This window comes from Chroicocephalus ridibundus, chromosome 6 (genome assembly GCF_963924245.1).
Source record: "Chroicocephalus ridibundus chromosome 6, bChrRid1.1, whole genome shotgun sequence".
Taxonomy (NCBI): Eukaryota; Metazoa; Chordata; class Aves; order Charadriiformes; family Laridae; genus Chroicocephalus; species Chroicocephalus ridibundus.
In genome coordinates, this window is record NC_086289.1 from 16,603,737 (window position 1) to 16,617,968 (window position 14,232).

At 54.0% G+C, this 14,232-nt stretch overlaps 1 protein-coding gene across 3 annotated transcripts in view; it reads right to left on the reverse strand.

Moving 5' to 3' along the window:
- The window catches only part of DNMBP (dynamin binding protein), a 35,820-nt gene extending 25,577 nt beyond the window's left edge, over positions 1 to 10,243 (reverse strand). The window contains exons 1-4 of one of the 3 annotated variants that reach the window (XM_063339124.1): positions 4,716 to 4,852; positions 4,518 to 4,577; positions 3,273 to 3,495; positions 1,323 to 1,501 (exon numbers count right to left, since the gene is read on the reverse strand). In XM_063339124.1, coding sequence (XP_063195194.1) covers positions 1,323 to 1,467 — 145 coding nt within the window. In that variant the 5' untranslated portion in view covers positions 1,468 to 1,501; positions 3,273 to 3,495; positions 4,518 to 4,577; positions 4,716 to 4,852. Of the gene's footprint in view, positions 1 to 1,322; positions 1,502 to 3,272; positions 3,496 to 4,517; positions 4,578 to 4,715; positions 4,853 to 10,168 lie in introns of those variants that run through there. The other 2 variants (XM_063339126.1, XM_063339125.1) reach the window with 2 other exon arrangements.
- Between the last annotated feature and the right edge of the window lie 3,989 nt (positions 10,244 to 14,232).

Below are 14,232 nucleotides of genomic sequence, written 5' to 3' on the forward strand. Positions count from 1 at the left end.
TAATGATGCTAGAAAGGAAGTCATGGAGCTACATTAATTATTCCCCACAGAGTATTAGAATTGGTAGGCTGCAGCACCTCCATAGATCCTATTCAAAAGTGCTTTTTCAATTCCCTACAGCTTTAGCTTAGAAAACTGGGCTGAAAACTACAACAGCTGTTCCAAGGGAAAGCAGGAATGCAAGTGGGTTTTGAGTTAAAGGTCATTAAAACCCATTCGGTTTGACTTCAGCATGTTTCTTTATCTTTGAGCTATGACACACATCTGTTTAATATTCCTTAATAGCTTCATCATCTTGAGAACAAGCGCACTGGTTATGCTGGGAGACAAAACTGTGGTGAAGTAGATACTGGTGATTTCTGCAGAAGTAATTTGTTCCCAGTGACTTCAGCAGCAGCAGCAGGATCAGGCACGCGTTCACTCAATGCCATTTAACAGCTACATGGAGCACAGAAGAGAAGTCCTCTTCTCCACCTTTGCTCCTGTCCATCTTTGTTTTAGCCAGGAGACAGCTTGTGGCTGTTAGCAGCACCAGACCGCTGCTGCAATAGCAGCCCCATCTCCATGGCCAGGGATGAAACTCCAGTCCCCGTCTCATGCTGAAGACAGAGTCAGGCTTACACTTTAAAGTGGCCTGGTTTTCACCTCCCTGAGAGCTCAAACACCCTCTAAACGTCAGTATTAAGATGAGAAAGAGCTGTTTAAACAGGGACTATGAGAAGTATTTCACTAAGACCATTTTGCTGCTTCTGAAGTTTCTCACACCCCTCCAAAAGTTTGAGAGACTTGCACACTATTTCAGGCACCCCGATATTGATGGCAGCTTGTGCAGGAAAATGCTTTAAAGCGGAAAGGAGGAAGTGGGGCTGAGTCAGAGGGCTTGGAGGGACACACGGACTCTGTCACTGCGTCTCCCACTGACTCGACCTGACGAGGTCACTTGGACATGGATGCATTTCCACTCTCAGTGCATCTGTTTCCTCTCTCCCCTTCCACTGCCACAGCAGGTCAGCACATAAAGTAGCCAGGAAATGGGCTGTCTCACCACAGAGGACAGAGCAACTAGTTTCGTGAAGCTCTCATCTCCTCGAGAATTGACTCTCCGGTAATCTCTCTCAAAAAATAACAAATGAGCTGTCTGAACAGCAAAGCTGGCAGGAGACAAGTGGTGGGCAACCTGTACCCTCAGTCCTAAGCAACATCCCGTGAAAGATTTAGTAAATCAAATCTGGTCCTGCACAGCAGTGGTCACGGTGTGCTCACGGAGTGTAGGTTTAGCTGGCACATCTGTGCATCCCGGTGCAGGCATTTACAGCTCTTACCTGTGACACCTTCCTTCTTGCCAAGGAGCCAGAACTCATCCACCACAGCCAGCACCTCGATGACATCTCCCACAAAGAGGGGCAGCTCTTCAGAGACGCTGGGACAGAAATCAAAGACTGCTCGTACCACGGAGCCAGCCTCCATTGCACGGGGTCTGAAGGTGGATCAGTACCTAAGGCTGAGACACAGCGGGAAGTTTGTCAGCAGCCAGAAACACCTGAAATTATCACACATACACTCAGAAAGTAAAACCCTTCCTGAGCACAAGAGGCAAGAACAGTGCGAGAGGGTCCTGTCCTGAGCTCCCTGAAACGCCTCACCACATGAAGCATGCCGCAGGAGCCAAGAGTCTCCAACAATGCAGCCCCCATGGTCTAACCTGCTTTGTCCAGCCCCTCTGGCTATCTCTGCGGGGACACGTGTTTGTGCTGCAACGGGGGGAGAAGCAGCAAGAAAATTGGAAGTGAATTCCCGTCAGGAAGGAAGCAAGAGGTGGGGAGGAAGTTCAGCACTTCCCTGACATGCAGGGCAGGGCCCCGAGCCCGCCATGGCCGGGTGGGCAGACAGCACCACTCACTTGCACGGTCCCACCACGCATGTTCTGGTGGGATGGGCACAGGCATCCCCCTCCCCACGCCACCACTCAGGGCCACAGGAACTGCGTGCTGGAACAGTGTCCCACTTCTGCCCAGTGAGAGAAGAGGCACAAAGTCGTCCCAGGCGACCTCACAGCACCATCCCCTTCCCCACACCAGCAAGGGGAGCTCCTCCCGCCTCTGCCTTGGCTGACCCAGCTTGGGCATCCTCAGACCTGGCAGGAAATGCCCCTTCCACCCTTTAGGTACCAGGCTCAGCCATGCCCTGGGAGGCTTCGTGATGGCTCCTGGCAGGACCCAGGCTGAGATGAGGGCGCAGACCCTGTCCAAGGCTCTGGGAGCCAAGGTTGAAATCCACCCTGGCAGGGGACCTGAAGGCAAGTAAAGATGTCGTCATCAAGGGCTACGTCCTAGATTCCCCCTTCCTCTAGAAGTCACTGCTGAGCTGGGATACTTTTCTGTACCACCTGCTTTGTACCAAGCAGCCTCAACATCAAGGCACTTCGCCGCACCAAGGCAGCAGCAATCCTGCAGCTTCAGCTGCTCCTTTCCCTCTTCCCAGATCCCTCGGAAGAGGAACTGAAAGGTGCATCCATCCACGGCAACCAGGAACCCTAAGATTATTCCTCAACACCTGCACCTCAGACCGGTGAGTGCTTCCCTTCATCTTCCTGTCCCACTGCAATTATGGGCAGAGCATGGCACTGCTGACACCTCTGCAGGGTGTTTTCAGAGTCCTGTCCTCTGCGACGCCGGGACGTCAGCATCCACCCCACCAGCCCCCCTGACACAGATTGCTTTCCTCCCACATCACAAGCAGAGTCCCTGCTCTGTCCAGTTGGACACAACTTCCCTGCAACGGGACGCAACCTCCTCCCCTCCCAAAGCGCCTCTACGTGCACAGTGAACAGTCACCCTCCCAGTGCTGCCCAGCCGGTGATTCCCGTCCCGTACTCAGCATGGCATGTCCAACACCCGCCCAGCTCACAGCAGAAAGATCACAGTGACGACACATGCCACCACCCACAGCGAACACACGGGGCCCCTGGGGCCCCCATTTCTCCATACAGACGCACACAGCCCACCTGAGCCCGAGAGTCAGGAAGAGGGAACGCTAACACAGGGAAGAGAAAAACCTCCCCGCTGACGAGGTGCAGCCAGCTTCCAGCGAGAGTGCCAGCGGGGGATCTAGCCAGGGAAAGACTTTCTGCTGACGGGACCGCTCTGTTTATCCAGTCCGACTCACCTCCCGGGAACAAAGCGGGTTTGTACTCGGCAGGAACAGCTTCCTCATCACGTCCCTCCCCACCCCCAGCCGTGCCCTTGCCGCAGCCAGCCCCTGGCCACCCTCACCTCTGCCGTCCCGTCCATCACTCCCATTGCTCTCCACTGCCTTCCCTGTAGCACGTGGGCTTCTTGGGGCACAGGCTGTCCCTTTGTCACCAGCGTTGTGCTGGCTGTACAAACAAAGAGCCCAATATCCAGCAGCCGACAGCACTTTGCCACCAAAAAGAGATGAATGGACTGGAGTGAATCAGGAGCACAAAGAGCTGCAGTTCGGGGTAGCAGGAACCTACTGAGGCAGAAGGAGTAACAGTATTAAAAACATGACCATGTGGAGCAGGGAAAAAGATGGAAGAGCCATCAGTTAGCTTAGAAATACTCAAGACAAGGAAGGAGCCTTGCGCTGTCTGAGGTGGGGTGGCTGGGGCATGCTGCTGCATGCTCTGATGGGAAGAGAAAAGCAGCAGCGACAGGCGCAGCAGCAGCAGCCCCTTGCAGGGACTCGGTGCTGCCCTCCACCCCACGGACAGGCTGCCGACCGAGCTCAGGGTCCCAGGAATCCTCGCCATACTCTGAATATGCAAACTTCACAGCCACACTGGACAAAGTGGCAAAAAAAGTACTGTAGTACAAGTGAGACTTCTTGCATTTCTTCTGTCAAAGGTGTAACGTAAGAGTGGGCTGAGGAGCGCAAGGATTACAGCATGTGTGCTGCAGACCCAAACCCTGGCTTTGCTGCAGTCACTGGGGCTGATACGGCTCTCCCACTGCCCGGGGCTCAGATCCTGCCCCTGAAAAGAGCAATGTCTCTTCCTTAACTCACCTGCAGCTCTGGGGACTCATTCATTAAAATGTACAAGATTTGCCAATGAGACAGAAAATCGAGAGGGGCAGGCAGGATTGCAACTGTTACGCCATGTATATATTAACTGCAGTTATAATAAAACACAGGCACTAACATATTCATGTGAAAAGCACCCCCTGAGAGTCAGCCCATGAGGTAAGAAAGCGTGAAGTAACTTCTGAAACTGCCAAAAAAAGAATCCCAACAAGCTCATGTTCCCCTGTCAGTACCAAGAAGAGCAGGATCACTCCCTGACTCCATCTGAGTCCAGACAACATGCCCCTGCATTTGAAAGCAGCGAGTCAGTCTTGTGGGGTTTGCCTGCTCCATAACATGAACTGAACACAAAATATTATGTTTTACAGGACTTCGGCCTTGTCTTACTCCATGGAGCGCTGCCTGCCAACGTTTTCTCCAAACCCCCACCTAGAGAAGGAAGTCTTCCAACATCTTCCAGACCAGAAACTTACTAAGTCCAACTCTTCAGGCTTAATGGTGGACCCGAACTTCTTCCAGATCCACCCTAGATCCTGTGAAAACAAACATCCAGCAGCAGCTCGCGCAGAGGCTCCAGCAGGAAGAGCAGATTGCAGGGAGAGCTGGGCTCCGCCTGCGATCCCCAGTGAGTCACGGCTCCTGACGGCTGGCCAAGCACGGTCCCCTCTCACCTCAAGGATGGGTGATCCCTGCCTGCCAGGGGGAAGGAGGGAGGGCTCCTCCGCAACTGAGCAAACACTGGGATTTCACGCTGGCGGAGGTCAGGGCTGCGGATTGCAGGACTCCTGCCCCCGCCTAGCAGCAGACCCGCATCCAAAAAGAGCCTCACTGTGCAAGTATGAAGCTGCAGCGCAGCGGCGAACTCGCCCCACTGAGAACACGCTGTCTCTGTCTCGCTGCCCGATCCTGCACAAACTAGGTAACGTGTCCCTGGCGCCCGACTGCAGCCCGCCCGGTGCCAAGCTTCCAGCCTGACACAACAGCATTGTGCAGCACGGCAGAGAGTGGATTCCCAGGGCATTAATCACTCCCCCCAGCCTGCCTGCATGCATGCTCAGCACACATTAACATTACCTCCATGGAAGATTGCCTATTCCATTTTGCCATGAGCTCTGGAGCGTGTCTGGTCCAGCGTGGGCTGATGAAAGGAGGGCCCAGAATGGAATGACGGCTATTAACTCTGTTACAATATTGTTTTGAGACCTTCAGCACAGACTGGATGAAGCTGCAGCAGCCAAGAGAAGGCATTTACACCCTGACTCTGATAACTTCTTGTGTCCCTCCTTTCTTTTTGCAGCTGAAATCAGGCAGGGTAAGAAGTGTCATGTAATAGACTCACCAGCACCACAAATAATTGTCAGGCACTTGGCTCAAAGTGCCATCACTTAGATGGAACCAGACCTACTGAAGATGGTGACATAAATGCCCTTTTTGCATCTTTTTGATGGTAAAGTTGAGGAAACTATTCTCCGATGAGTTTCTGTACCTTAGAAACAGGAGTTCTGTCATCCCTGTTTTTGCTGAAAAATGTGAAGCAAGGATTTCAAGCACTTAAGAGATAAGGCAGCAAAACGAAGAGACCATTTTAGGCTGATTACAAAAAGTATTAACAGCCCCAGTAAAGGGAGAGGCCCAAAGGGTTTGCAGACAGCTAATCCGGTGTTATACCCAAAGCGCTGATCAGATCATGAGATAAAAAGCAGTAACGGATGGATGCCACAAATTCAGAAGCAAGAAAATCAGACTTCCCAGGCACTATCACCACTTGTTTCCTTCTAAATAATACTTTTCAGACTCTCACTCACAGCGCTGTAAGAACTGGCTATGGTCAGCATGACAGCACCATAACTGGAAAACCAACATTTCACCAAACAGACCAAAAAATGTGGTGTGGGCTTCCACAGGCACACTTGGTTTGCACAAGGACAAGTGGATTGTAGCGGAGCAGATGTCTCAGTCTCTATAAAAGCCTTATAGCCTGTCTGAGCAGTAGACCAGGAAGAAGTCAGATTTCCAGAAATGTAGAAAACGCAGAACGATTACAGAAATTGATATTAAAAATATTAAACCAATACTGCCAGCGATCTTTTTTTACAATGGAAAAACGCAATGCATTTCAACTCTGTCTTTTCATGCCTCCTTCCACTGATTATAGCTCAATGCCCGTTCACTGAAAACACAATGCACCCGCAGAGACAGAGATGCCCCTCTGCCCCATTCAGTGCACCCTCCAGCTGCTGGATCTGGCTTCAACGAGAGATCTGCTGCAGCTCTTGCTGCGCTTTAGACTGCAGGATCGGTACCTAACATGCAGCAGGAGGAAACCAAGAGTGATGGCTGGCTTCTCACATCCTTGTGTCAAGAACAGAAGCTTACTAACTACATGCCAAGGCATTCCTACCCTTCTCTTCTGTTCCTCCCCGTGGTCGCCAAATCTGGACAGCCCTCCTTCCCTCCTCCTTACCCCACTGCATCTGCACAGCGGCACAGTCCTCATCCAACACTTCAAGGGTAGGACACCGTCTGCACACCGGCACACCCCGACTGCTCACGCCAGCCTTCAGAGCTGCAGCCACCCGCAGACACTCCCCCTGCTCAGAGCAGAACATGTTGCTCTGTAAGCTCCCGGAGGTCCTTGCTCGCCTGCACATTCCTGGGTGGGATAAACAATACCCCGTTGAGCCAGACTGCCTGGGCCCCGGCTGGAGATAGTGCCAATGCAGGGACGGCAACTCTGGCAAACTGCAGAGCTGACCCTGTGAATCCCAACAGAATGGACAATGCAGCAAGCAGGGCAAAACCCCAACTAATGGTGTGGAAAAGAGGAGCCTTCTCCCACCAGGGAAATGCTGAGGACTGCAGCTTCTCATTAGGATCTGCTGCTTGTCTCAGCAGATCCCAAAGAGCCCTCCCTCTGAGCTTCACACAGTGGGAAACATGAAATCTTTTCTGCACTCCACTTTCTAACCCCATATGGCTCCCAGGAGGAAGAGGGATCTCACTTTAAAAAGAAATAGCTGCTTTTGCTTTGTCTGTGACCTGATATACCAAAAATCATTGAAATGAATCCATCTAGGTTGGATCATCAGGCCCTCCAGAACCAGGACTGCCAAGGACAAAGGCTGCTTAAGCAAGCTCTGGCCTCCCCGCCACACATGTGTGACAGTTTGGGCTATTTGCCACAGGAGCTCTGCCACGTCCCACACAAGTCATTCAAACCACCATTTCTTCTCTCCAGCTGAGCCCTGGCTGTCACAATGTTCTCACCTGCTCCGCTGCAGTATGTGGCTGAGGGCAGGCTGGTGGCATTTGTGTGGGGTAAGGGTAGCTTGGGGAGGAAAGGAGCTTGTGCTGGACCAGACAGCGAGCAAAGGAAAGTCATCTGGAAACTAGAGCACAGCATCAATTTTTAATGCAAAAGCAGAACACCTTGCCACAACACGTGAGCAAGGAGACTGCGATGGATATTTAATCTTTGGCACTGGGGACCTAAGCATGCAAAGGCCAGAACGCCAGCTTAGGAGACAAGAGTTTCCCAAATTCTCTACGGAGTGGCTGCACGCACTTTGCAGACCCCATTACTGCATCCTGTCTTCTCCCACCCAGAGGCACGCAGCTGTCTCTCTTGACGTTTTTGCAGTCAGGCTGAAATGATACAACTTAGAATAGGGAACAGAGAAAACCCCAAAAGCAGCACCACTTCTGCCATGCGGTACCTGTGGCTGGGTGACTAGGGGAAGTAGTATACAATCACAAAATTGGTCATTACACCTTGAGTACATATCCAAAACAGGTTGAACTGGGGCTACAAGGACAGCCCTTAATGCTGGAGCACTTGACTTTGCACCCTTAACATATTTTGCAAGATAGCTTTTGGACAGAAGCCCTTTACAATGCTTGGCTTGCTGGGCAGGGAGTCCAGAAATATGGAAATTACTCGAGTTTGACTCAGAAGCTCTGCTCTTTGCCTGCCTTCACTCCTCTTCTGTGCTGCTCGTTATCTCCAAAGAACCTAAATCCCCAGCAGGGACTCTGCTGATACCTGGCCTCACATGGCCCTCTTCCTTTCAGAGCCCCTAGGTGCTCCCGAGAAGAAAGCAATACATTTTATTTCCTAACAGAAAGGTTCTAAAAATAAGACAAAGTAAAAGCTCAGAAGTGGGGTTGAGCAATCCTGAGAACGTGATTAGAAAAATACTTTTGCTGGAGGTTGAGGGGAAATTATCAATTAAGGTAGTGAAGTGCTAAGGTAAGTACAGCTCAGGCTGTCCCGCCCAAGATAACATCATCACCATCACAAAGTCCATCTGAATAGTCACCCACTGCAGGGACACCTCAACCGCATGCTGAACCCTGAGACATCACACAGCCATGCTTCCCACGATGGCTAGCAGAGCCGGTGCTCTGCAAGGCTCCGAGCGTCACTCCTTTCCTCTCCCCTACTGCTCAGTTCCTCCCACCCCATCGCCAAGTTCACGTTTCTCTTAAAATCATTATATGTCACTGCTAATCCTAAGTGGAGCAGCTGGAGAGAGAACTGAAACCTTTGGCCTTGGTAGAGCAGAGGATTTCAAGAACAGAGCAGCCGCAGACGCCAGCTCCGAGATGCGGGCATTATCGGCGCTATGGAGGACCTCACAAACAAGCGGGACACATTTAGACACAATGCCCAGCACGACTCGCAGCCAGAGGAGTGAGTCAAGATGAGGGGGATGATGGTGACGTCTCATAGCACAGAGGCTGTATTTGGCAAAGCATCTGCAAAACTGCAAATTCTGCATCTACAAACTCTTTCAGGCCTTTTGTGGAGGAAAAGACAGAAGCAAAGGAGAGAACGGCATAGGCAAGGGGAGAGAGAGCCTTTTCAGAAGAAACTGAAAGTCATGGAAACACGACAAACCTCAAAACAGAGGTTAATGCTTACGACACAACTAGAGGCTTCCTAGGTACTATGGCAAGGAGAACGAGACGTCAAAGGAAGGAGGTGGGGGGAGTATTTCAAACGCCAGGACCAGCAGCAGAAATGTTTGAACTCAGAGGCCAAATTGTGTCAAGGACGGGATCAGCCGAGGCACCGCCCAGGGTCAGCAAAAGGGTCAGTACAGGAGCAGCAGCCGCCTTGCAGGAGGTGTCGAGGGTGAGCCAAGCTGCCATCCCCTGGCGAGGCCACTGGAGGTGGCACCTCCAGTTCATCTCCGTTAAAGTACAAGGTGCCCGCGTCGGGCTGGCAGCAGCGCAGAGGGGTTTGCATTTGCTGGAGTGAGAACGGGAGGGAACCCTCGGGAGTTTCTCCTCTCAGGCCGGCGCGAGCCGAATGGATGCTCTCAGAGGAGCACCCTGGGAAGGCACCGCGCTGCAGCCCGGAGCTGCTGCTCCCTGGGTGCAACCACCTGTGCCAGCCTTCACCAGTGCCACCGCTCCAGCCCCTCGGTGACAAACTGCTCCAGGCCCCGCATGCCCACGCTGCTTCTACAGGTCCAACAACAAGTTGCCCAGGCAATGCCAGTTCCCACCAGCTGCATGTCTGCCTGGTGGGTGACCACTCCAAGTTACCACTGGCTGCACAGACGTGGCTTAAGAGACCAAAAATCCCAACGGACGTGCAACATGGGGAGTAGACGGGCAGCTCCCACTGTACCCCACGGCTGCTCCACGCTGACAAGGTGCCCCCGGGGCATGGTGGGCTCTGTGCGATGGAGCCACAGGGCACGGCAAGCGCCCAGCTGGGCATACAGGGCTGGAGGGCCACACGCTGACACAGCCCCGGCTGCTGGTGGGAGGGGAGAGCACTCATCCGGGACAGCGGCACCCACCCGGGCTAGCAGCACCCCAGCCAGGGCCACCCGCCACCCCCGCGCCGACCAGAGCGGCCCAGGGCAGCCCCCAGGGCCGGCCGGGCCTCGGCGGGGGAGAAGGTGCCGGTACGGAGTGCGAGGGCAGGAGGCGGCGGGCTGAAGCGGGGGCCGCGGTAGAGGCGGGGGGCCGGGCCGCACCGGGGGCCCGGCGGAGGCGCAGGCCGGGCGGCCGCGGGGGCGCGCAGGGCGGGGGGGAGGCGGCTACGCCGGGCGGCGGCGGGCAGGGAGCGCCCGGCTCCCCGCCTCGACCGCTGCGGGGGGATCCCTACCTTCTCCCGGCCCGCTCCGGGCGCCGCGGCCGCTCCGGCCCTGCGGGTCCCGCTCCCGCCTCCGCCCCCAGCGGCCGCCCAGCCCCGCCCGGGCCCCGGCCGGCCCGGCCCCCAGCGCCCGCCCGGCCTCGCAGGGCCCCGCCCGGCCCCGCGGCCCGCCCCGCCGACCGCCTGCCTCCGCCAGGAGGCCGCGGCCAGGGCCGGCGGGCCGGGCCGGAGGTGCTCCGCGGGGCCTGGCGCGCAGCCTGGGCACCTCGGGTGACGTGGGGACATGCCCCTTGGCGGCCCCGCTGGGCCCCAGACTGCGAGGCAGGCCCCCCGGCGGCACACGGGGACACCCCGACCTGGGACGCGCTGCCCAACGTGGGTGCCAGGCGTGGGGACGTGGAGTTGTCCTGGTTTGAGCGACACAGGACTAATTTATCTTTCAGTAATTTTACTTTTCGGTAAGGTCTCTGCTAGGGAAAACTTCACTTTTAGAAGACTCTAGTGTCTGATTTTGTGAAAATACTTACTTTCTAGCCAGCTATGGGATCCGGGTTTCAAGGTCTTGGTGTTTTCAAGGTTTGCCAGGTGCGGGGATGAGGAGGAGCGAGGCCTTGGCACTTGACCCAAGCTGGCAACAGGATAATTTCATACCAGGAACGTCACATTCGATATAAATTAGAAAGTTTGCTGAGGAGTGCTTTCTCTCCCTTGATGGCTGTCATCCTGAGAACTTTGTGCCCCAGTGCCGGACCCCTGAGCCCTTCCCTTCCTCCCAAAGCCGCAGCACTTGCAGTGTCCGACATTTGCAACCATAACAGGGGTGCGCACACTATGTGCCCGTGCTAGCGTGCTGTCAGGGCACCCAGGAGCTTGGCGCAGAGCAAGACAGGTGGCTTCAGCTTCTTCCCCCCAAAATGCTGCTGCCTTGCAGACACGAGCAGCGCCGGGGCTCCCCTTCCCCGCTGTTGCCTTCTCCTGGGAGTCTCTTGCTGTCTTGTGGGCTTCAGCTTTGGCAGCAGCTGACGAGTGGGTCTGTGCTGTTGATCTGGTGCAGTCTCAGTTTTGCTGCTAGGAGCTGGCTTTGGCTGTTTAGATACACCGTAAGACCACACCAGAGCACCAACATGAAGAAAAACAAATTTAAAAAAAACTACCCACGTGACAGGGAGGGCAAGTTTGTGCATCATGCAGGGGTCAGGCACACCAAGTACAGTAGGTCCTCCACTGGTTTTCCTGGCAGGCCAAAAAAAGCCTCCATGCCCCAAGGGATACCATCCCTCAGCAACACGCTGTAAAGCCTCCGGAGCAGTTTTCGCCGTTTGGCACTTGTTTGTGCATTTAGCTACACTTCTCCATAGCAACCACCCAGATCCCAGCTTGGCTTGCCACCAGCCGGGAGCGGGGTATGCAGGCACCGCTGTCGGAGTCGTGTTGGTCTGGGGACAGACAGGCTGGCCGCTGACTCCCTACCCGCTCCTGAGGCAGGGACCCGCACAGCTGGCACGGCTCGATGCCATCGTCATGGGGCTCGGGGCTGCACAGGGAGCTGGGGGCTCTCTGCCCCCCCAGTATGGTTGCTTGTATACACTTTGTTGGAGCTGAAGAACGGCTGATAGCCCCTGCCACAGGGTTTCAGATGTTATCTTCTGGGCCCAAAAGTCCTGCTGTTCTTGCCTGCCGAGACAGGTTTTGAGCTTTTTTCGTCATTCTCATCCCTCCTTTCAGCCTTTCAGGTCACCGCCATGACAAACCCACCTCTGTTGACATCCCCAGCAAAGCTGCCTCACTTTTCTTTGAGTTCAGCTATTTGTATTTTCCCGTTTTTCTGCCACCTTTATGCCAGCCACACACCAGCATGCATCGCGTGCACAGAGCCCCATCTGCCCTCCCTACCGGGGCTCCTGCTCATCCCAGGATCCTCACAGTCTTGCTTGTAAGAGTTTTGGTTCATTCTTCTGGGCCTGGCTTCACCTTTTTTACGTTTCTCCAGTGTCTGCATCCAATTCTGGTCCCCTCATCTCAGAAAGGGTAAATGAGAATGGAAGCAGGTTCGGAGGCAGGCACGAAGGATGCTCAGAGGTATGGGAACAGACTTTACAGTGAACAGTTGTGTGGGCTGGGACACTTTAGCTTGGAAGAAGGACATAGGGTGGAGGAAGAGGTCTACAAAATCATGAGTGGCCCAGAGAGGATGGGGAGGATCAACTGTTCGCTGTGTCTTCTGACACAAACCTGTCAACTGCTTTTGTCTTGACTGGAGCCTCAAAAGAACGGGAAACCACTGCGCTGCAGATGTTGTGTCCAAAGGTTTAACACCGTTTTTAGCCCACGCTTCTTGCGACACTGGGGGCTAAGTTCATGGCAAGCCTTTCAGAGGCGTGCTTAAGAGAGTGCTGCCTCGGAAACATTTTGTAACCCTGTTTTCACGTGGAAAGCTCGGCCATGGCCAAGTGGAGCTTTACCAAACTGTTCAATGCAAAAATATTCAGAGCTGGGAGGAGAATGAGCTGGACAAATCCCAGCCCAGAGACAGAGAGTCCTCCAGAAGGTTTTATCTCATAGGAGACCTCTTGTGGGGGAAAAAGCTTGTGACTGAAATTCTAATTTTGCTGCTGCACTGCCAATTCCACAGCAGCCTGCGAGGATGTGTGATGTGGCCTCCTGGGCTGGCCGTCCTGTCCCAGAGAAGAAATCCCCCTCCTCTGACTCTGCCCTGGAAAAAAAAGGGAATTGAGATGGTCCTACATTTTTTAGGACCACAAGAGGGCAACATGAGAGCACCCTGCAGCCAGTAGGCTCAGCAAGGCGACGCTGCTGGGACTGGGTCGACATGGGCAGCTCTGTGCAGGCTGAGCATCACCCTGTCCAGGGACCACCCAGCTGAATTAGCCACCTGAAGGCTGCTCCCTGGGAGCCCTTTCCTTGCTCTCAGCTTCATACATGTCCTCAGCCAGCTGAGCTAATGCCATGGTTGGGGGCAGCAACATCTTCCTGCACATGGGTTGGACATGTGGTGACAACAGACCCTTCTGCATGCTGCATGGGGCCCGGCTGTGGGATGCAGGCTGGGCTCCTTCATCCCGCCTGCGCGTCCACCAGGAAATCTTTTGGGTGAATGTGCACTGACACAAGGGTCCACCATCTGGAGTAATGCTGCTGGGCTTGGCCAGGGGAAGAGGTGTTAAACCACACAGGAGTTTGAAGATCTCAGCCTCACCAGCCTTTTTCACTTCCTTCCACCACCAAAAGATAAAAAATAGGAGAATTTGAATTCAGCTTTGGCTGTGAATGTGGGACTGGACTCTGCAGACCAAAACCACTCATGGCCATGTTTAAGTGCAGTACCATTTCTGCAGGTTTTTGCAATAGCCTGGATAGATACCCTCCGAGGGACAGTTTGCTCTGCTTTTCCAGGAACAGACATGACAGAGGAAGAGCTTCTGTTAGCAGGCAGAGCTACATGAGCGTGTGTGCTGCTAGGGCTGAAAATGCTAGTAACATCTTGTAGCAGAGACAGAGGAGGAGGTGACGGTGAGGGATGAAGTGCAGAATATTGCCTATGCAGTAGGGTGGTAGGGGTTGCTCACAAGAGATGAAGAGACGTTTGCAAAAGAGAAGGAGCAAGGGGATGTCTGGGGGATGCTTTTTGGACAGGCCTGAGACACGGAGAGAGCCAGTGCAGAGGGCTCTGTGGGGGAGACTGGGATAACCAGCCCCACCATGCGCTGCAGCACATGGGTGGGACTGTTTATTCCTCTGGAGTTACTTATTTTTGTATGAAGAATGCTAGAAAGGTTTTGCCTGCTTCAGATATTTTTACCATGGAAATAACCAGCTTTGTTTCTACTCTTGCTTCCACTCCAAACCTGCCCAGACAGCCTAAGCAGCATTTTAAGGCCCAGCCTGTAGAACCCCACCTCACTGAACTATGGATCGTGTCTTCCCCAACCCAATTACAACTCACATGGCTTGTGCTGTACCTGCACGGCACACTGCTGGCATCAAGCATCCACACTTCCCTGTTGCACGTTGAGAGGACTAATGTTCAGGGAATTTGTCTCAAAGGAATATCAAAT